Source organism: Danio aesculapii, chromosome 13 (genome assembly GCF_903798145.1).
Source record: "Danio aesculapii chromosome 13, fDanAes4.1, whole genome shotgun sequence".
NCBI classification, from domain to species: Eukaryota; Metazoa; Chordata; class Actinopteri; order Cypriniformes; family Danionidae; genus Danio; species Danio aesculapii.
Genome location: NC_079447.1, coordinates 14,545,131 through 14,569,979, shown reverse-complemented (window position 1 = coordinate 14,569,979; position 24,849 = coordinate 14,545,131). Strand labels below are relative to the sequence as shown.

The 24,849-nt window shown below is 36.3% G+C and overlaps 1 protein-coding gene across 1 annotated transcript in view; it reads right to left on the bottom strand.

The window, feature by feature from the left end:
• The window catches only part of lmbrd1 (LMBR1 domain containing 1), a 221,227-nt gene that overhangs the window by 148,622 nt on the left and 47,756 nt on the right, over window positions 1-24,849 (bottom strand). The window contains exons 4-6 of the mRNA XM_056471443.1: window positions 13,338-13,435; window positions 9,506-9,573; window positions 4,873-4,952 (exon numbers count right to left, since the gene is read on the bottom strand). Coding sequence (XP_056327418.1) covers window positions 4,873-4,952; window positions 9,506-9,573; window positions 13,338-13,435 — 246 coding nt within the window. The remainder of the gene's footprint in view (window positions 1-4,872; window positions 4,953-9,505; window positions 9,574-13,337; window positions 13,436-24,849) is intronic.

Here is a 24,849-nt window from a genome sequence, read left to right as displayed (position 1 = left end):
CAGCCAAACCTCAAGGTAGAAGCTGTCCACTCTAAAGAACACTACATTAAATAGAAATGCTGCCCAAGGACTTGGCCCCGGGCCATCTGAACAAATAGATCTTTTCTCTTTAATTACTTAACCTAAGAGGTTAATCTCCAGGGATGTCTTGGATGGGGGCTTCAGCTGCAATCCATCTGAGTTTACCATCCCACTCCCGATCATCAAAATCCCTGCCACAAGGCAGAGGCACCATGATGTGCCTCTCAGAAATTGGGCCGAGCATTAATGGCAGGCAAAGCGGGGCGACATTTGAAGCCTTCCTGTATACGCTTTGGCCTGAGCTCTCATCTCAGCAGGTTCAAGGACCTTGCGCCATGCACAGCTGCCCACTTCAATAAATGCACAATCTGTCAGTGTTTGCTGCTGTTGGGCGCCACCAGCGACTTGCACTTTCCATTAGCAATCATGCTGAAACATGCACGAGGAACAGAGAGCGAGCCAAAAGACACATTTATGCTCACACTGGGTCTCGTTCCCTAATCATCGTGCAGTTTTCTTTAGTAACGTGCATAATAGCTACACTGCAAATGTACACTAGATGGGGTGTCTAAACAAAAATATGATTATAAATATATGACCCCAATTCAGCAACAGGACTTCTTATGTATCCCATAATATGTACTGCATTATTTTATTGTATTTATTTTATTTTTATTTATTTATGTATTTATTACAGGTAAAGTCAGTATTTTAACCCCCCTGAATTATTAGCCACCTGTTTATTTTTTACCCAATTTCTGTTTAACAGAGAGATTTTTTTTAAACACATTTCTAAACATTTTAGTTTTATTACAAGTTTTATTAACTCATTTTTATTAACTCATTTCTAATAACTGATTTATTTTATTTTTGCACTGATGACAGTAAATAATATTTGACTAGATATTTTTCTAGACTAGAGTTTCCCAACCCTGTTCCTGGAGGCACACCAACAGTACATATTTTTGGATGTCTCCCTTTTCTGACCATTAACTTCAGGTGTTGGAGTCTCTTCTGATGTTATGATAAGATGATTCAGGTGTTGTTTGATTAGGGAGGGGTTGAAAATGTGTACTGTTGGTGTGCCTTCAGGAACAGGGTTGGGAAACACTGCTGTAGGCAACCGAAAAAAATTAGCTTAGAGGGGCCAAAGGTTTTGACCTTAAAATGGTGTTTGAAAAAAATTTCAAAACTGCTTTTTATTCTAGCCAAAATAAAACAAATAAGACTTTCTCCAGAAAAAAAATAGTATCAGACATATTGTGAAAATGTCCTTGCTCTGTTAAACATCATTTGGGAAATTTATAAAAATAAAAAAAATCAAAGGGGTTAATAATTTGATTTCAGCTGTATGTAATATTATACTATTTAATTTGTTTTTAACTTTACTTGGAATGATTTTGTAAATTCGCCAGGTCATAATGTTATGCAAATGTAAATCAAATAAATATAAAAACAAATGCAAATGCTAATATGAATATTAATGCAAATATAAACATGAAGTCTTATATGTTATTATAGAAAATAATATTATGTATTAAACACTATTTCTTTATCTGGATTAGGATTTTTGTTTTATACAAGTCTCTTATGCATCTATTCCATACCCATCTGACATTATATCCTACATCAACACAAGACTGAATGGTGATTTCGGCATTTAAAAAATTGCTTGAGGGTTTTATTTACAAACGTGCATGCTCAGGGTTAGCAAATGAGACTCACTGTGATCATCAAGAGGACCTGTAATCCTCAAACCCTCTTTAAACTCTCAAACACACTGATGAGCAAATGCAAAAAAGCCAGTGTTAGAGCATAATGAAATCCAATGATTTATTCAGCGAACTCAGGGTGTTTTAGCCTGTTGCTCCGGGGACCTGAGCAACTCTATGGCTTTGAAGTGCAACTCCGATAGAAAGAGAGAAAGAGAGAGTTTTGAGTTTATTGCCTGATCAGCTTCTCTGCCTATTTTAATGGCAAAAATAACACTTTCCTATGATAAAAAGGTTTACAACAATAAAAAAAGATCTACAGCAGAATTACTTTTTATTAAAATTATATATTATTTTAGGGATTCACGTTTAAAAATAATTATTAATAATAAGTCTCTCCAGATAAAAATCATTGTCTGACATATTAAAAACAGGTCATTGTAAAGTATATGTTCAACACTTAGGCTGCTATTGCAGCATTGGCATTTTGTAGCAACTTCTCATTTAAATAGTTTACCATGCGTGAGTCTAGAGTGTTGAATATGGCATCGTTTATAAATAATCTCATCATGGTTTGATTCAAAAGAATAGTTTGATTTTCTTTCTTCTAGGGGCTGGTTTTCGGAAAGTTTATAATTTGAGCAATGATCCTATAGCTTGCCATTTGTTCAGAATATAGTTTTTTTTATATAGCTCATTTATAAATGTGGTATACGCAAATAAAAAAGGGGTGGTAATTTGCATATGCCACACTTCCCACGCAAAAGTTTGCTCACTCACTCTCATTTAGCTTACTCTCTGATTTATCACATTATTATGTGGCCACAGCAGAATGAACTGCCAATTACTCTGACCAACCCAGACTCATTCTGATTATGTACCCCTATATACATTTCTGGAGAGCGCCAAATATGTCCCAGGAGCTACGTTTTTTGCAGTTTTTGTTTTCACGAATCCGTCAGAGGCTGATGTGTATATTTTTGAGAACTCAAATTTCCCTCGTGAGTGCCATTTGTGCCCGCTCTTCTCGAGTAAATCCACCAGAGGCCGCTGTCTGCTGAAAAACTGACTGACTGACTGATCCACCCACGCACCCCTTTCCCTAAACCCAACTGATAGTGTTTTTAAAAACACAGATTGACCAGCGCCCACCAACTTCCCTAAACCCAACCGACCGTGTTTTCAAAAGCCATCCAGAAAAAGAAAAGCCATAGCGGCAGCCTGATGTTTACAACATTCTCACCCTGTTATTTACTTGTTTGTTTTTTGGCTTTTGTTTTTGTCTTACCTACTTTCTGGAACCATTCTTTGCCGCACTTGGACCCCGTCATCACGGTCAACTGCGAGCCACGGGACAAACTGGTAACAGCAGAAAAAAACGCCCCATAGCATTTGTTTTAAAGACGAAATGCAGTCATACGTTCCTCTGCCTACAAAATTTGCGATCACCAGAAATGTATATAGCGCTATATTTCTGAATGAATCTGTGTTAAGTCGACATATGTTTTTTGTTCCGCGGATGGCCTTCCAGCCCCAACCCAGCACGCAAAGTACACTTATTAATGAACCCCAAAGTGCTGGGAAACACCCATACACTATGGTCAATTTAGTTCATCCAATTTCCCTACATACGCATGTCTTTGGACTGTAGGGGAAACCGGACCACATGGAGGAAACCAATGCAAACATGGGAATAACGCCAAAGAAAAATCGCAACCTGCCCCAGCGGAGACTCGAACCAGCAACCTTCTTTCTGTGAGGTAACAGTGCAAACCACTGAGCCACTGTGCCATCCCAAGCAAATGTTGTGATATAAAAAACTAACTTGGCCAAAGAAAGTGTGGATCTGTAAGTAAACTGTAAGCAAGCTCTATATAACTTAAATATTGACTTAACAAAACCACTTTAAATCATAAATCAATAGAAATTTATTCTGCTGTACGTTCACTTTCAGGAAGGTTTCTATGCAATTTTTATAAATCAGACCCCAGAGCGTATAAATAATACGATGGAAGAGAGACTCCAAGAAGATTACGTTTCATAAAAGAGCCATTTTGAACATTTATAGCTGTCGGCAAACACAAACAGGCAAGTGTGGACCTTCTCTTCGGTTAATGAAGTTTACTGTCAGATTTGCTGAACCCGAAATGTGTCAGGGTTTGAAAGGCGTCACATGATTACAGCTAAAGCGCTGCCTTACACAAAGCGCAAACCCATTTTCAGCTTAACACATGACACAGCACTGCAGAGTTTGATTAAAACTGAGCGGCTGTAACAAGCAGAAAGCTCTTGAAGTGGCTGTTAAGCATGTCAGTGGATGTTGAGAGGGCTTCACAGTGGGATACGAATTACGCTGGAATATTTGTGCACCTGACATCGAGCGCAACAAGCACATTTTGACGAGGGAAGCACCACAGTAAAATAATTACAACCGAATGTGTAAAGGTCCCAACGGCTTCAGAATTGAAAAAAGAAGAAGACATCTCTTCCTCCTTCGGGACAAGTTTGTGGTGATCGCCACACACTGCGGAGAGATAAAGTTAGCGCTGTAATTATTCCGTTTGCACAGACATGGGCGGACAGGGATCTCAGATTCTGCTTTGTAAAGAAGCCTTTGAGGCTTTGACCTGCCAGTCTCCTCAAATGTATTGGATTGGGCTTTCCTCTGATAGATGGAGCTTGATCTCCACCTACAGGCTGCTGGAAAGTATTTTCTGCACATGATGCGGAGATGGGAAGGTGGAAAGGAGGGGGGGCTGCAATCAATGCGACTAATTCAAGAACTGCAGCAGAGCGAAAATGCCACCAAGAGGAGGAAAAAAAGCTGCAGGATAATTCTGTTTGAAAGCACTGTGGCTTCGTCCGTGGAGAAAACAATATCTACATACCTTAATCGCAGTATAACGACCTGTGTGCGAAAGAGCTTGCAGGACGCAGCTATTGATTGAGGGCAATCTATTAATTACTGTTAGATTTCGCTGCAGCAGGTGATTTTAATGCAAATACCCAGCACTCTCTGATGTTGAGTGTTAATAGCGGGTGGTTGAAAATCTGTGAAAACAAAGACACTTTCCCTGGATGAGCTCTTGAGAGGTGTTGACACCACACTTTTTTGCAAAAGATTCAGATTTGTTTCTACCTCCTGCTGCTTGGCTTGCGTTTCGCCAGATGAGACAGTTGTTCTTCTCCGAGTCCATCCCAAGAGGATGACGGGATGAGCTCGAGAGCAAACCAAAAGAAAGACAAACATTTGTCACCAGGAATACGAAAGCAAACAGCAAGCCTCTGCTGAACAACTCCCGCACTCTTGATCACTGTAGTGTGTTGGATAGGAAAATACATGAAAACTAATGAATTTCTCACACTGCATAGAAGAAATGCTAATGTGCACATTAGAATCAAATGAATAAAGAATGTTTTTAATCAAATTAATGAAAGCAAATGGCCAGGTTTTGGGCACAAAACATATTTATGTGAAATGTGAATGTAAATGTGGAAATATACAAATTCTTATTTGTACTCTACCTGACAAAAGTCTTGTTGCCTATGCAAGTTTTAAGAACAACAAATAATAACTTGATTTCTAGTTGATCATTTGATATCAGAAGTGGCTTATATGAAAGGCAAATACCTCTAGATTACACTTATTTTACCAAAATAAAAATTATCATGCCTTGATTTTGAATGATTTAATTAGGACAGTAAGGTCTGACTTTGCTTTGATGAAAGTCTTGTCACTTAACAGAAATAATGAACAGTATAAATATAAAGTCATGGTGCAGTGGAAAAATAACTGATATTGTGTATGACTCCCATGAGCTTGGACGACTGCATCCACACATCTCTGCAATGACTCAAATAACTTATTAATAAAGTCATCTGAAATGGCAAAGAAAGCGTTCTTGCAGGACTCCCAGAGTTCATCAAGGTTATTTGGATTCATCTTCAATGCCTTCTCCTTTATCTTACCCCAGACATGCTCAATAATGTCCACTCTAGTGAAAAGGCTGGCCAATCCTTGAGCACCTTGACCTTCTTTGCTTTCAGGAACTTTGATGTGGAGGCTGAAGTATGAGAACGAGTGTGATCATGCTGAAGAATTTGCCCTCTCCTGTGGTTTGTAATGTAATGGGCAGCACAAATGTCTTGATACCTCAATCTGTTGATGTTTCCATCCACTCTGCAGATCTCTCATATGCCCCCATACTGAATGTAACCCCAAACCATGATTTTTCCTTTACCAAACTTGACTGATTTCTGTAAGAATCTTGGGTCCATGTTGGTTCCAATAGGTTTTCTGCTGTATTTGTGATGAAAAATCTACCTTCAAGTTATTAATTTATTAATTATAAGCTAGTCATGTTATTATTTGTTGCTCTTACAACTGATATCGATGACAAGAATTTTGTCATTGATCCTTAGTCTGTTCATATCGACACCAACACGAAACAATACCAAATATGTTCTGTGCCGGATCCGGTAAAACGCGAACGTTTCCCTTCCCCTTTCCCTTCAAAGGCTAGCAAAGAGCGGGTATGTGTGGGACTGCTCATAACTGAAGATGAGTGAACATTAATGAGTGAACCTGCAACCGGGGATTCGTCAGCCATTTGTTAAAGGAAGGATCAGAAAAGACTGTTGATGTAGTGGATTTTGACAGATCAGTACACAGTTCATGGAAGTTCAGTTTCTTCCTCCATTTCACAAGTATAAGCAAGCGTGATTAAAATGGTTGCCTCCTTGTTTTCTCAAGCGGCTTGTAGTGTATCTGTTAATTCTTTACACTGAAATACTTTATTCTAGCAAATTTATATTATAGCAATAGGAAAAATTGTACTAGGATGATAAAACAGATTGAGCACATTTTTTTTAAGTGGAGGGGCACTAAAGGAGAGACTGCGGCTGCATCCGTGGCTGCATTCTTAACGCCTGAACGGGTGCAGCCAATGGAATGTTTTTGGCTTAAGACTTCCAATCTCATTCACTTCAATTGATTTCAGATGTTTGTTTGATGCTTGTTCCGCTTCTGTTCTGTGATTGATGTTGCAAACTGATATTTTCTTATATATTATAGGTGGTTCTCCTTTTTATGTATAGTCATAAACACACTTAATTGTAGAGCAGGTAGTTTGACCATTTCTGCCATTTATTATTCGTGGTCATTTCTCCTATAGGCAACTAAATAAGAAGTTCCAAAAACAAATTGCAAAAAACATAGCAGAATAAGGTCAATATAGTATGAACAAAACAGTATGCAACCCAAGTCTAAGTTCATAGTATTTGAAAAACAGTAGGGGGAAAGTACCCAAATGTCCTACTACTTCTTGTGAGATTCTGAAGTGGACATCCCATAGACACTTTATTATCCCATGAAGCCATGTAAGAGGATTTATGGATGGGAGTGAAGAGACACAACGGATGTGGGTGGGTCATGTCATGTGATAATGACAACATGGCAGATGTAGAACGTCGGAATTCTCTTCATACTAAAATTTATACTATAGAATACACTTTTCTAATGGCCGTGAAGTAAATTCAAATGTAGTAGCAACTCGAGTAGAATGCGATTTCAGAAACAGCTTATGCGGCTGTATTTGTTTCCATGGTAACAGATTGGCAGGACTCTCCAGCATTTTTGCTAAATAATACTGTAAAAGTATATACAATCTTTAAAAAGAAAGAATGTCGATTTACAATTTAATTAACATCTTATATGTTTATTTTAGATTGTTTTAAATTTAAATTTAAAATGAATTTTACAAGTTTGGGGTTTACTTCCACTGGCAGCTGATCTGAATTTGCTCACATTTTAACTGGACGGCCCATGGCAATTTTAAGGTAAGATTATTTTTTTCAAATGATAATACAATTTTTATAATTACTAATACAGTTATTTTCAAATAAGAAGCTATGTACAATGCATACAGTGGTGTAAAATATGTATTTTACAAATGGGCGGAGATATTTTGAGTTTCAATATTATGGAAATCGCTTTGATTGACTATTGGGCTAGTTTTGTTGCATAAACCTGGCAACCCTGTTTTCTCACACGTTATTAATCATTTGATAATAAATATATTGTTTTAAACTTCTCTTTCTTTTTTGCTCACTAAAGTAAAATTTATCTGATCGCAAATACAACAAAACGGTAATATTGTAAAATATTTGTACTAAAGAGCCCCTATTACAGGTTTTTGAAAATTTTCAGCGCTAATTGAATGAAAACATCCGACTAAGGTTTAAATCTAAAAAGGGAACCTTGTTAAAAAATATAGATTCTTTTTTTTATAAAAGATCCAAATCGTTTAAATTTAAATGATTTAAAATAATTTAAATGATCATTGTTTAAATGATTCGTCGTTCGCTTGGATCTTTAGCCTGTTCGCATCGACATAGACATGAAACAATACCAAATATGTTCTGTGCCGCATCCGGTACATGAACGCGCCTTTCCCTTCAAATGCTAGCAGAGTGTGGGTGTGTGTGGGACTGATCATAACTGAAGTTGAGTGAACATTAATGAGTGAACCTGCAACCGGGCCATTTGTTAAAGGAAGGATCAGAAAAGACTATTCATGTATGGGACTTTGACAGAGCTTGTCAAGAACTTTATCAGTACACAGTTCAAGGATCATTCTTTTCCTCCATTCCAAAAGTAAACGTGATTAAAATGGTTGCCTCCTTGTCATCTCTAGGTTGCAAAATGTATTTTTATTGTGTTTTTGTCACTTGTAAATGCTCCACGCAGCTTGTAGTGTATCTGTTAATTCTTTATTTTCTCATATCCTGTCTAAAACCATGTTGAAAATGCGTTGTGTGCCGCTTTGTTTACCGATTTAAAAGCGCTTGTGAGCTCGCGATCCTCTGCCGTTTGTCATTGTTTTGGTCACCATCAGCTGTTTCTACACATGTGCGGCAGTCAAGTTTCAAAATAGTTTAGCTTTTGCCACTGTGTGGATTGATACTGAATGTGTCATTGTTACTTATGGTCAAAAGTAGAGCAATATGCTAGTGTTTAACTGCATTGCTCACACATATACTCTGCACTCTGACTACTTCAACAATGTTGATAAGAAGTGGTGGGTGTTTCTCTCACTGAACACAGTCGACCAATCGCAATTGACTGGGTCATCGGACAAATCAGCGCAGATTAACATCGCGCTAAGGAGGGGTTTTGGAACAAATGAATTGCTGAACGAATCATATGGGAGTCGTTGGGATAATTAGGTGAAAACAAATGCATATTATAAGACAATGAAACTGTTTTTTGACCTTGCATGCATATCATCCTGTTGTTGGAGACCCCCAAAACCAAAATATGACCTTTTATAATGCAAAACATGGCCTTTAAAAAAAAAATCTATTTTAAAATCTTGTAGCAGTCGATACTCAAGTTTGCAGTGTCATGTGATCCTTCAGAAATCATTCTACAGTCTTTGTATCCTAACCAGCCCAGAAATCTCATATTATCAGTATTGATGCGCTCACCATGCAGACGTCTCTATTAAACTAATAATGGCTGTATGGATTGTGAGATTGTTCTGCAAATCCCTTCATACAAAACCTGCAAATACTTGTCATTATGTGTTTTGTCCACCAAAATTCTTCACATCCACAGCATTCTCACACCTGCTGCACCCAGATGGAGGTTCAAGATGAGGACTGAATGATATAATAAAACTCACATCGACCTCTCCACACACACAAACCCACACACACACACACACACCACACCACACAGAGAATAGTATAATCCCACAAAGCACACTTACCCAATCAAAAGCAGCGCGGAACACACAATCACAAATCCTATTGTGTACTTCAGTGCATTTTTCACTTGCTGTAATGAGAGAATAAAAAAAAAAACAGGTTTATCAGACTGTATTCATCAAGTCATCAATCCGTGATAAATTATGCTTCATGTGGAGAGGGGCTTTGGGCTGGAGTATAATTACATATTTGAAGCACTTAACAGTCAGGAACACAGTGTACCAAGTTGATTCCCTGATGGAGGCATTGTGGCTCCGTTTCAAAGCCTACTGAGCTAATGCAGTGACCTAACAAAACCTTTAAAGTAGGGATGCATGGAAATGAAAATTCTGGGCCAAAAATGAAAACTGAATATTCTGGATGAACTTGGCTGGAAACCGAAACTGAAATTTGCTTTGTGATAATATGTATTATTTTCTTAAATAATAAAAAGTCATTTTGTACGACTTTTAAAATTGAACTCAATAATTAAACGTATTCTGTTTAAAAAAAACACACACAAACCAATAAAATAACCATATTTTTTCCAGAGTCATCATTTTATGAGCATTGCTATGATAGTACAGTAACACTACTACATAGAAATGCCCTGTCTGCGTGTTATTTGAGTGGACTTTGCATTTCTAGTGAGCATGTGTGGCTAATGCATAAATAAGCATACATGCACATGAGCAGAATATCCACAAAGCCGAATATTAAGTTATGTTGGTCCGTGCACAAACTAGCTTTTGTTGGTGCAGCAACAAACTGGCCTTGTGTGGTGCTATTGAAATGAATGAGTTTTATAGCGCAGCACTTCCCATGTCCAGTGTGAAAGCCGCTTTTCGGCCTTTTTTTTACAGTTCTTATCGGTTGAGAATTTGGTGCATCTCTACTTAAAAGTGACTGTTGTGTGTCGTTTTTCTTGTTCAGATGAAAATAAAACATGCCATTATCGGGCAAAAATTGTATTAGGGTTGGGCGATGTCAACCAATTCGGCATTGTACGATGTCTAATATGAAACATCCCAATAGACGATGGCATTGTCGTCATAGGCGGTGGTAAATTAATTATGAATTATTTGTAGCCTACCGTTTCAATTACCTGACCCGCATGGTCTTTGTTTTACCCATAACCAAATCATAAATGGATAAAGATTAGTTACACACAAATTAGCACCTGTCAATTTTCCGCGGGACTCGTGAATAGACAGAGTGATCTGTGTCGTTATAATGGCGTCGACAAACTTGGTTGGTAAAAAAAGATGCACAACTAACAGGAACCAACCAACAGTATCTGAGGTTTTCGCTAAAATTACTAAGTACAAGCGTGAAAGCAAAAGATTGAAGCAGTGTACTGACCCGCTGACTGCCTGGACCCGCTGTCATGAGCACATGACAGTCTGTGTGTGTGTGGCTGTGTGTGTGTGTGTCTGTGTGTGTGTGTGTGTGTGTGTCTGTGTGTGTGTGTGGTCACCTCATTTGCGTTGTTAGCGGTAGTGTGGAAGGAGGGCTGCTCAGAAATGCTAGGTAAAACGAGTGGATGTGGATCGTTTTCGTTCTAAAAAACGAAGACATAGGGCCTAGGTGTGTATTTTTTGCAAGTGGATTTGCAACAAGGCCGGGCGAAGGATCGCGATGCCGGCTCAGCATCGTGGTGTCTGTCGGCCATCGGCGATGGACGATGGCATCGTCTATCGGCCCAACCCTAAATTGTATGCATCCCTACTTAAAAGTGACTGATTTGTACCATTCTACATGGAATTTACAAAGAGCAGTCATCATATAAAGCCCAAGAGAGTCTCTAATAACAGTTGAGGCATAGCATACCATTTTTCTGCCATTTTTTCCCTTATTAGGACAATGAAAAAACATTATCAGCTAAAATTGTGGAGCCTATCCCTACATAAAATTGACTGATTTGGAACATTCTACATTTAAGACATAAAGAGCAGTCATAACATGAAGCCCATCCGGGACTATGATAACAGCAGAGTTTTTAGTTTGGCTTTAGCTGGTTAATACTCTAATGTATGTAATTATTAAAGTAAACTATGCAAAACTAAAAGTACAATATATGATGCACAAAAAGGTCGAGTAAACCAGTGAATGCTTAATATGTAATTGGGATGAACTGAAATAATAGAAATAATGGCTGATACAGAATACTCCATAACCGATATGCAGATTATATTATATTATATTATATTCCATTGGCCACTTTATTAGGTACACCTTACTAGTATCAGGTTTGATCCCCTTTTGGATTCAGAACTGCCTTAATTCTTCGTGGCATAGATTCAACAAGGTACTAGAAATATTCCTCAGAGATTTTGGCCCATGATAGCATAACACAGTTGCTACAGATTTGTCGGCTGCACATCCATGATTGAAATCTCTGATTCCACCACATCCCAAAGGTGCTCTATTGGATTGACTTCTGGTGACTGTGGAGGCCATTTGAGTACAGTGACCTCATTGTCATGTTCAAGAAACCAGTCTGAGATGATTCATGCTTTATGACAGGGTGTGTTATCCTGCTCGAAGTAGCCACCAGAAGATGGGTAGACTTTGGTCATAAAGGGATGGACATGGTCAGCAACAATACTCAGGTGGGCTGTGGCGTTGACACGATGCTTAATTGGTACTAATGGGCCCAAAGTCCCTAATGTACCTAACTGCTCTTTTGCATACCTCGGTTGTAACAAGTGGTTATTGGAGTTACTGTTGCCTTTCTATCAGCTCGAACCAGTCTGGTCATTCTCCTCTGACCTCAACAAGGTATTTGCGCCCACAAAACTGCCGCTCACTGGATATTTTCTCTTTTTCAGACCATTCTCCGTAAACCCTAGAGAGGGTGGTGCATGAAAATCCCAGTAGATCAGCAGTTTCTGAAATACTCAGACCAGCCCATCCGGCACCAACAACCATGCCACGTTCAAAGTCCCTTAAATCACCTTTCTTCCCCATTCTGATGCTCGGTTTGAACTGCAGCAGATCGTCTTGACCATGTCTACATGCCTAAATGTATTGAGTTGTTGCCATGTGATTGGCCGATTATAAATTTGTTAACAAGCAGTTGGAGATGTGTACCTAATAAAGTGGCCAATGAGAGTATATCATAACATGGTATAGCACAAACATAGCATTCTCTTGCTTCATCCATCATATTACATGGAGCTTCTAAACAAAAGTCTGTGACAATGCATTATAAGATTGCATTATCCATAAAGAATTTATGCAAAGCACCATAATCATCCGGCCTACCTTTCAGGACAACACCAAAGACAAAAACAGCTGCCTACGTAGGATGCTCAAAAGTTTTTGGAATGAAGCCACTTCAGACTGTTTCAAAGGAAGGAGGAGGAGTGTAAAGTTTCGAAAGAGATCCAAACTTCCAGAAGACGGAAGAAAAAGCTGATCAGCATGTACTGCTGCACATCACTGTGTGACGTCTTTAGAGAATAATATCTGACATTTGAAATGAGCTGCATTATAGCGCGTAGGGTGTGTTTTTGATCAGTTTATCACCTCGCTGCAGTCAAAACGACTTGCAGATGGAGTCTGGGTGAACTCGCCTGGGTTGTTATAAATGAACTGCCATAACTGTAATCAGGCAAATATCACTTAGCAATACCTCAAGGGCATTTTCTGTTGATATGATTAATGCTAACTTTTTCAACCGCAGACAGCGTGCCTTGCTTTACATACTAGTACAGCACACACTATTTATTGACTACAAATAGCTTAACATGACTCTAGTTTTTCATTCTGCGAGTGAATTATCTGTGTGAGGCTGATCTTTTTTAGAGCGCACGGGTGTAGGAGATGGAAAGGAAGAAGTGTCAGGTTTACCAAGCACTTGTTGTTGTTGTCTTCATCTTTCTCCTCGTAGTAGAAATAGACAAAGGGGATCCAGAGGAAGACGCAGAACAGAATGATGGAGTAGAGAGCTGTGGAAGAGAAAAGATGGAGTTAGACACATGGAGTTCATACCAATTAAACACAGTGGATTAAAAAGGAGGTGTTCAGGTGTCACAGGGTCACTGATGTGGCACTCAATTTTTTGTGTGTGTCCAGTTAAATGATTGTATTAAAAATGCAATTTGTACAAATGATGACCTATGCCTCTTTTATGATGGGTTTTTTTCATCATAATGTGGTGTCAAAAAGTCAAAGATGTCAAGGTTGCATGAGATTAAAAAGGTCTAATACGCTGAAATAGCTTTAAAACTTTTATTATTACAGTTTTTAAAAGAATAATAAATGACCAGTGCAATCAGTTTTATGTTTGTTCTCGAATTCATTTTCCATATTTTACATTTTCCTATACAACATTTTCTGCATTTTATCATTTTATGTATTTATGTTTTTGTAATTATCTTTTCACATCCAAAATCCTAACAACATAAAATAAGTATTTATAGGAAATGGTACAAATGTTTTTCTATTAAAATGTATTATTTCTAAATTTGTTTTGTTTGGTTTTTAAGAAACCAACATAACATCAGACATTTAATAATTACATTTTCTATTGAAGGCTTTTCCTTTTACAATATGCCAACGGTACAGAATCACTGAAATAAATAAATAAATAAATAAATAAATAAATAAATAAATGAATAAATAAATAATATAATAAATAAATAAATAAATAAATAAATAAATACTTCTTTGGGAATAAATGTGGTGTGTCAAAAAGTCAAAGATCAACATGAACAACTAATCAGTGCACAGAGATACAATAATATGCACTATATGAATGAGTTATAAAGTAAAGCATACATTTAAAGCATTCAGTCAGATAAGAAACATGTTAAATAAGTGAGTTTTGAGAGCAGTTTTAGTCTGAAGTGAGGAAATAACTCTGAGAACTTGTGGAAGTTAATTCCAGAACCTGGCAAAGCCTTTCCACCACTGGTTAGCCAGAATTTTGATCAAAGTCAAGATTGCATGAGATTAAAAAGGTATAAAAGGCTGAAATAGCTTTAAAACTTTTATTATTACATCACACATTTATTAGGAAAAACAAGGCATTCAACAGAAAATTTTATATTTACAATATGGAAAAGGTACAGAATCACTGATTAAATAAATAAATAAATACTCCTTTGTGAATAAATGAGGTGTGTCAAACAGTCAAAACTCTCAAGGTTGCATTAGATTAAAAAGGTCTAATTGATACGCTGAAATTAATCTCTATACAGATTTTTCTGTACTTCATCATTCATGTATTTATTTATAAACGTGTTTTTATAAAAGTTTTTTCTTCTGCTGTTTTTTTTAATCAATTAATAATTTTTTTCATATACAAAAATCATAAGTCCATAGAATAAGTAGTTATATGAAATAGTATAGATCTTTTTTCTATAAAAATTTGTTATTTCTAAAAAATCTTAAACATAAAAATCAGCTTAAAAGTATACATTTAATAACCTTAAATCAATAACCTTTTCTATTGAAGGCTTTATTTTTCCTTTTACAATATGGCAAAGAAGCACTGATAAAATAAATAATTAAATAAATAAATAAACAAATAAGCAAATAAAACTTGGTAGTTGTGTGGAAAAAAGAGAAAATTTATTTGTTATTTTTACCTTGTTATGAGTTATTTCTTGTTGTTATTTTGACATGCTACTTTGGGATATTAACTCATTATTTTGACCCAACTCCTTAAGTCGTTAACTCAATATTTCAACAATAACTTTCTATTTCAAGATAATAACTAGTAATCCTGACATAACTCATTATTTCAATATATTAAGTCATAATTGCAAGATATTAACTCAATATAATAACTCATTTTTTCTTTGAGACATTGAAACAAAAAAGTCATCAACTCATCAAGTGTAATTTAGATTATTCTGTATAAGCTCTATTAAAGGGTTTCATTAAATATCTGAATCAACGTTTTGTATAGTACACATTAGTACAAGCATTCATTAATTAAACATAAAGCACTAAACTCATAAACACCACCTTCTCTATGTTAACAAATGGGACTTTGGACAAAAAATGAAATACACTAGCAATAAAACTTCCCAAAAGATGGATTTGGTCAATTAAGGCACTTGTTATAATGCTGATATAAAAATCAGGCATTCGTTTTTGTGAGAAATATGTTTTTAGCCAGTAATTTGATTTTATAAAAACATGGCAGGTCATTATGATAAACAGTTGTGATTGACATAAGGATTGTTGTTTGATTCGAGAGCAGAATCAATGTTCGATTTCGATGTTATTTTACCATGCCTAAAAGGATCACAAATCAACAGTAAAATCAGTGTCACTTCCTAGACTCCTAGAAACTAATAAAACTCCCACATGATGAGGGGTGAGCCCAAAAGCGCAGACAAGCTGAAATAATCAAATTAAAGGAGCAAAGATCACTGATATTGCAGGAGTTTATGTAACAGACTGTGACAGGCAGAGAAAGAGATTTTGTTGATTCCTCTCTTTCCCTGTCATGCAATGAATTCAAATCGTCAGCTTGGCCTATTTTAGCTTTGAAGTGGATCACACACACTTTTGTGACCCTGCAAATTGTCATCTTCGCTTCTAATGTAGGTTACTCAGTTGATATACAAGCAATTTGAATAATACAATTGGTCTTTTGTTCGGAAAACGTGTTACCTGCAGATCTGTTTGTATACATGATTGGAGTAGATTAAAAAACGGTACCTGGACACACACACAAATCTGGAGTATAAAAGACGTAAACATATCTCACAACGTCTTTTCTCTAAATAGAAACAAGTTTAAGATATGAACTCGTTATTCTGACATACTTTAATAAGTCATTAACTTGATAGCTCAACAATTAACTTGCTATAATCAAGATATTAACTAATAATTTAGATAGTAATGTAATTAAGATAGTAATTTCAACACAACTCATTTTAACATCATTAAATCATTATTTGAAGATATTAACTCACTACTTTTATCACTGTATTATCATAAATACTATGTATTATCAGATCATCATTTCAAGACTCATTTCAATCTTATAAACTCATTATTTTGAGATATTAAGTGTTATTCTGACAAAAAATAGGAGATATCATCAATTCATCAAATATAATTGATATTTTTTTTCACATCAGTTCTTTTAATGGGTTTCATAAATTTTTAAATCAACTTTTTGTATAGTGCACATGACACAAGCCTAAATTAACTTAAGCACTCAACTTATACCCAGCTTCTTCATGTTAACAAATGGGACCAAATCAAAAAAATGAATTAAATTTGCAATTAAAATTTCCTGAAAGATGGTTTTGGTCAATTACGGCACTTGTTATCACACTGATATAGGTTCGGGTTTTCAATTTTTGTGACAAGTATTTTTTAGCCAGTAATTTGATGCTATAAAGAAGGCCATTAAGACTGATGTAAGTAGATTTGTTTATTTTTGGGAGCAGAATCAATGTTCAATTGCTAAATGGAATACGAATGAACAGTAAATTCAGTGGTCTTTACATTTTCTAGACTCCTAGAAACCAATAAACATCCACATGATCTTTAACATGTAAAGTTGATTAGTGTAAGACTATCTAAAACAATCATTTTTCATTTAATCATTTCGTCGATATATGGGAGTTAGTAAAGGTAATCAACTTTTCTGTGTAGTACACATTGACACAAGCATAAATTAACTAAAGATATAGCACTCAACTCATATCCAGCTTTCTCCATGTTAACAAATGGGACTTGATTCCAAATCAAAAATTAATTATACTTGCAATTAAGTATCCTGAAAGATGGTTTGGTCAGTTAAGGCAGTGGTTCTCAAACTTTTAAACCAGCGACCCCCAATGTAAGATCATCAAGAACTCGCGATCCCCCTACCAAAGCATATACAAACAATAAAATTCACAATATTTTAACTATACTTACTATACATTAACGGTGCTTGAAATTAACATTTTTCTGTCAGTGTTGTTTTTCATTCTCATCTTCAGAGGCTTTACATTTTCGCGGTTGTAGCTCCTTGTCATCTGAGACAGGAGGCGTTGACTGAGTGACTGACAGATGATTCAACCAATCATTCGTGTTCAGTTCTTTTAGCAGTGGGCCAATAAGAAGAGCGCGAAGGCGGGGGCAAGCCGTTTGAAGGCTTTGTTTACTGCGGCAAGTTGACACGACAAGTTTTAATAACTGTTCCTAAGCGCTGCGTTTCAAGTGCAAAGATTGCATTCTGCCTGAATGTGTCCTAAATACTTTATGAATCAGTAATATATTTTTAAAAATCTGAAAATATTAGCTTTTCATTTGTAATACTGAAAATATTTATTATAATCACTGAAAATTACACAATTTTTAAATCACTCTCGCGACCCTTTGAAATTATTCTGCGACCCCTCCAGGGGTTGCGACCCCCAGTTTGAGAACTACTGAGTTAACGGCCCTAGTAATCACACTGATATTGGTTCAGGTGTTCATTTTTTTGACGAGTATGTTTTAGCCAGTAATTTGATGCTATAAAAAGGGCCATTAAGACTGATGTAAGTAGATTGTGTTTATTTTTGGGAGCAGAATCAATGTTCGATTGCTAAATGGAACACAAATCAACAGTAAATCAGTGTCTTTACACTTTGTAGACTACTAAAAAGCAATAAAACCTCCACATGATCTTTAACATGTAAAGTTTGATTAGTGTACGACTATTTGAAACAATAGTTTTCATTTAATTGTTTCAATAATTTAATCGATATATGGGAGTAAGTTAAGGTAATCAACTTTCTGTGTAGTGCACATTAACACAAGCATAAATGAACTAAAGATATAGCACTCAACTCATAAACCCCACATTCTCCATGTTAACGAATGGGACTCGAGTACAAATCAAAAAATGAAATTACACTTGCAATAAAATTTCTTTGAAGGTCTAAAGTGATACAGACTATCTCCAACACTGAAATCAGAATGGCCAACAACGACCTTCTATGAGCGCCAAAAAATGATCCATCATTCTGTCCATGGTCACGCAGGACAAAAAGCTCATTCCCTCCCGAACATGCTCCGCACACATCAGTCAAACATGCACATGTGAGTGTTTGCATGATAAATGCCTCGATTTCAAAAGATAAACATGTGAGAAAGATGGCCGAGAGCTTTTCTGTCGAGCAAAAACACACATTTATTTTTTTAACAGCAGGAGATGAGAGAAAAAAACACAGAGCAGCCACAACATTTCAAAATAAAAACATAATGGGATGAAAATGGTTATTGTTATTGTTTCATGAGCCCCGCGGCTGATTTTGCCAGCTGTTCTTGTGCTTTTTCAAACCTTAATTTTTGGATTGCTGCACTTTTTCGGGATTACTGTGAGGGATTCGGTCCATGACTTGGAACAGAGCTGCTCATATACTGATAAACTCTCACGCTAGCACTACAATTTACCTGCGCATTCCAAGCATTTGATTCATTGTCAACTATAGTTATACTTCTTAACAGTGATTAAAGCATTTCTCATTGTTTGGAGCATCTGTGTAAAGATTTCAAAGGGTTCAAACTCTTTCGTTCCATGATAGAAACACCAGACTTTGTATTCTCACGGTAAAACGCATGCATCACACTCTGGAGCAATCCAAGGCACCCGGAATCAATCTGTTGCAATTAGAAATACAATAACAATTTAAATTGTATCTGTCAGGAGTGTCTGTTTGGCTAATTAGCGGTGTGGCTAAGGAAAGCATCTTTGTATGGAACCCATTCGCAGGGATTCAGTTCTGAACAATCATTCATGTCACCTTCTACTGTGAAATAATACTTTGACCTTGTCATGGTGTGATACTAATAGAAATACTATGTTTTTAATCAATGGATTTTTTTCTAACATTAATAAGCAACAGCAAAAAAAAATACATTAACAGATAACAAAGCAGATCAATGAAATGAACATTACTATCACTTATCATATTCAGTTTAAGATTTTGGCTTTAGTTTTAAAACCAATCCAACATCATGGATTAGCACCCTATACCTTTCAGAATTAATTCTCCCCTTCGTTCCTGCTCACACTTTGAGATGTAGGTCTGAAAATTAGCTTGCAGTACCCAAATTCGGGCTAACCAGTGGTGGAAAGCCTTTGCCAGGTTCTGGAATTAACTTCCACAAGGTCTCAGAGTTATTTTCTCACTTCAGACTTTTAAAACTGCTCTCAAAACTCACTTATTTAACCTGTTTCTTAACTGACTGAGTACTTGAAATGTATGCTTTACTTTATGACTCATTCATATAGTGCATATTATTGTATCTCTGTGCACTGATTAGTTGTTCATGTTGTTCACTTGCATTTTTCTCTTTCTTATTGTTTATGTTGTAAGCTATTTGTATACTCTTGTATTTTTCATGTTTTCTTGTTTCTATTTACATTATGTAAAGTGGCCTTGGTTGTTTGAAAGGTGCTATATATATAAACCATATTATTATTATTATTATTATTATTATTATTATTATTATTATTACAACAGTTTAACAAATAAAACGACAAATGGAATGACAGAACAACAGATTGATAGAACAACAGAACATATATAGACAGAGAGAAGTCAACAAGACAATATTATATGATAGAATGAAGGATGGATGGATGAATGGATGGATGGACGGACGGACGGACTGAAAAATAGATCTATAGAATGAACAGACAAATGGATTGATGGAAAATACAACTATTAAACGAACGGATGAATGAAAATTAGAACTACAGAATGAATGGAAGGATGGAAACTATAACTATAGAGTGGACGGATGGACGGATGGATGGTAATAAGAATTATAGAACGAATGAACGGATGGAAAGTAGAATTATGGAACAAATGGACGGACAGAAAGTAGAATTATAGAACAAACGGACGGACGGAAAGCAGAATTATAGAACAAACGGACGGACGGAAAGTAGAATTACAGAACAAATGGACTGACAGAAAGTAGAATTACAGAACAAATGGACTGACAGAAAGTAGAACTATCGGACGGACAGACAGACAGACGGATGGATGGATGGAAAATAGAACTATAGAATGAACGGATTGACAGATTGATGGAAAATACAACTATTGCAAGAAAAGATGGACGAAAATATAGAAATATAGAACGGACGGATGGACGGAATGACAGATGGAAACCAGAACTATAGAACAGATGGATGGATGGTAAATACAATCATAGAATGAATGAAAAGATGGAAAAGAGAACTATATAACGAACAGACAAGTAGAACTGAGGAATGGATGGATGGATGGATGGATGGATGGATGGATGGATGGATGGATGGATGGATGGATGGACTATAGAATGAATGGATGAAGGAAAACAAACAAACAATTGAAGAAACCAACTAACAAACAAACTAACAAACAATTGAACAAATAACAAACTAACGAACAATTGAACAAACAAACTAACGAACAATTGAACAAACAAACTAATGAACAATTGAACAAACAAACTAACAAACAATTGAACAAACAGACTAATAAACAATTGAACAAACAAACTAACGAACAATTGAACAAACAGACTAATGAACAATGAACAAACAAACAACGAACAATTGCACAAACAGACTAACAAACAATTGAACAGACTAACAAACAATTGACAAACAGACTAACAAACAATTGAACAGACTAATAAACAATTGAACAAACAAACTAGCAAACAAATGAACAAACAGACTAACGAACAATTGAACAAACAAACTAAAGAACAATTGAACAAACAGTCTAACAAACAATTGAACAAACAGACTAACAAACAAACAGACTAATAAACAATTGAACAAACTCACGAAGACAGACCGACAGACAGCAGACCAGACAGACAGACAGACAGACAGACAGATAGAAGACAGATAGACAGATAGATAGATAGATAGATAGATAGATAGATAGATAGATAGATAGATAGATAGATAGATAGATAGATAGATAGATAGATAGATAGATAGATAGATAGATAGATAGATAGATAGATAGATAGATAGATAGATAGATAGAGCAAATGTGGGAGATGAATATCCTAACTATATTTACATTTTATTTTAATTCTTGTGAGATTCAATAAAAGGTCCTTCTGTACTGGGGAGGACGTTATGATTTGATATTTCCACTATCGTGCCCTAAGGTAAAAAATTAAAGCACCCACTGAATATGCGTTTTCTATATTCCTCCACTTTTCTCCAGCACTCATGGTAAATGCCTGCACATCACCTTTGTTTGGCAGATTGTGAGCAAGCGAAGCACCTCTAATATGCGATACGATAACACCGCCAGCCATTATGAATTCATGGGAAGGAGGTGAGGAGCAGACACTTACGCGGGCTACAAAGCTATTTTAAGCTGGAGGGGGGGTTATCTACAGCTAATGGATGTCTCTGGAAGACAGGTCCCCGTAACCCGAAATAACTCCCAACCGAGACACGCTTGGCTGAATGCTTTCTTGAGGTGATAACGTGATTCATTAGCATGATTCAGAATGTGAATCACAACACACACACACACAAAAACGTAATCAGTCAATTATGACTTTGGTGGTCACTTTAGCATATACAGTTGCAAGCAAGGTTATTAGTATATTTAATTTTTTGTTATCCAATATTTTTCCAACACATTTTATAAACATCATAGTTTTAATAACTAATTTCTGATAATAGTTACTTTTGTATTTTCTATGATGACAATACATAATATTTAACTAGTTTCTTTGCAAGATACTAGCAATCCAAGCTCATTCTGAAAACGTACCATTATATACATTTCTGGAGAGCGCCAAATACGTCTCAGGAGGTACGTTTTTTTGCAGTTTTTGCTTTTTTTTGTTTTAAAGACGAAATGCAACTGTACATACTTCTGGCTACATAATTCGCGATCTCCAGACATTGATATAGGGGGGACGTTTTCAGAATGAGCCTATGTCATACTATCAACACTACCGTTTTTTTTTTTGGGAAGTCTCCCGTATTTCACACCCATCTCCCGCCACCCCTCCCCATTTTGCCATTTTGTACATCAAAGTTCCAGCAAGCAATTGAAGGTCAAGGTGCTCCAGGTTTGGCCACCTAGTCACCATACATGGACATTATTGAGCATGTCTGGGGTAAGATGAAGGAGGAGGCATTGAAAATGAATCCAAAAATTTTGATGAATCTGGGAGTCCTGCAAGAACACTTTCTTTGCCATTCCAGATGACTTTATTAATAAGTTATTTGAGTCATTGCAGAGATGTCTGGATGCAGTCCTCCAAGCTCATGTGAGTCATACACAATATTAATTATTTTTCCACTGCACTATGACTTTATATTCTATACTGTACATTATTGCTGATAAGTAACCAAAGTTGACTCTTTTTTTCTTCCGCCACCCTCCCATTTTGTTGTTTCTCCCGGAAAACTCCCGTAATTTCATCCTTCCCCCCTCATCTTTTTGGTACAGTCTCAAACAACACTCTCCCGGTCATCATCTTTTCTATAGTATCCAATCGCTGCGGTCACCAGAAACCCAGTCCATGGTAGCTTACAGTTATTCGGTTCTCAAATACCCCCTACACCCCCAACCCTCTGCACATATATGGGAAATATATGGAAAAAAATTATAAAAAAATTTCACAGGAGGGCTAACAATTTGTCTTCAACTGTAGAATATCTCACACAATAGGTCTGTCTTTTACAAATTTAAATCCCTCAAATACTTCCAAAGAGTTCTAATTAAGACAAATAAAAGCAAGCAAAAGGAAAAGAAATACAATTCGCCTCACAAACCACATTTAGCATCCCTGTTAATTCCGGTCGCCTATAGTGCACTAAAGTACTGAAAGCACACTGGTTAAATACACAACATGCTGTGGAAAACGAGGGCCAGTAAATGTGAAAGTTGAAATGTCAACGTTTCAATGACAGCAATTACAGCTCCTGGTGAGAATATGACTGCTTTGGTGTGTTCTATTGTTTTAGAAAGGCTGCATGAAACACTCATCTTGGATTACGCCTCACCACTTTTTGTTGAAGTGTAAATGCTTTCGACTAACCACTGGCAACTTCTCGGAGATAGTTTTTCAGCGTGCAAACTGTCTAACAGCTAAAGCACAGCACATGGCCGCATGCTAATTAAAGCGCAAGCTCAAAATATCGATAGTAAAGAACATGGTAAGCTTCACACATGCTTGTAGCACACGGGGCTGATGAGTTCTGTGATGTGCAAAAACATGAAGATGATCAATCAATTAGCTGTATAACATGGAATGGTACAGATTTCTTGGTTTTGAAGATCAATTGGTGTGGTTTGTTTACTATTAATTTAGACCTTTAGACAGCTGATGGCTCTCTAGGTTAGTGCTTTCTCAACCATGTTCCTGGAGGACCCCAAGCTCTGCATACTTTGCATGTCTCTTTAACCAAACACACCTGATTCAGATCTTCAACTCATTAGCAGAGACTGAAAGCCCTGTAATGGGTGTGACAGACAAAGGAGACATCCAAAACATGCAGTGCTGGTGGTCCTCCAGGAACAAGGGTTGAGAAACACTGCTCTAGGTAAAAGGTCGAATGATGTATCGGTTTTGCTGATTAATTGGCACCAATAGTGATTCCCAGAACTATCACAGTTATCTGTAAAAATACAATAATGTGCCAAAAATACACACAAGTCGATGCACATGTTTAATGTAATAGAAGGGTACTGTTGTGTATTGTGTATACAGTAAGTTACGCTAGATTTAAATCCTCATCTCTACAGTTTGTGTTTGTGATTACCACAACAACACTGACAAACACACCTCTGAATATGAATGATGTCCACAATCTCATAAATATTCAGAGTGTAACTTACTGTTATTGTGTACTATAAGTTTATACCTGTATTCAAAAACGTACTGGAAAGAAAAAAAAAAGAAAATATAAGTAGATAATAAATAAAAGTTGCCTATTGCTGACAACCTAAATGAAATGTTGACAATAGTATAATTATATACATATATAGAATATCACACTCGTAGCAGTGCGATATGGCTGTTTATTGGCACTGGTGGGAGGCGTAAGTTGGCTCGAGGCCACAGCTCGAGTGTCTTAAAGTCCCACCAGAGACAATATACAGCCATATTGCACTGCTACGAGTGTGATATAGTGTTTATACAACAGTTCAACGGCATAATTATGGTATATAAAAAATATTTTAAAAATATGTATCACACAGATATCATAATGTCAAATTGAAGACTTTTTAAGACCTTTTAAGACCATTAGGCACATTAGGGGTCAAAAGAAACCCACTGTAAAGTCAGACAGATAAACAGAGAAGTAGTACGTTTCCAGAACTACGTCACATCATTAATATCATTGAAGATTTTTTAAACTAATGTTTTTTTA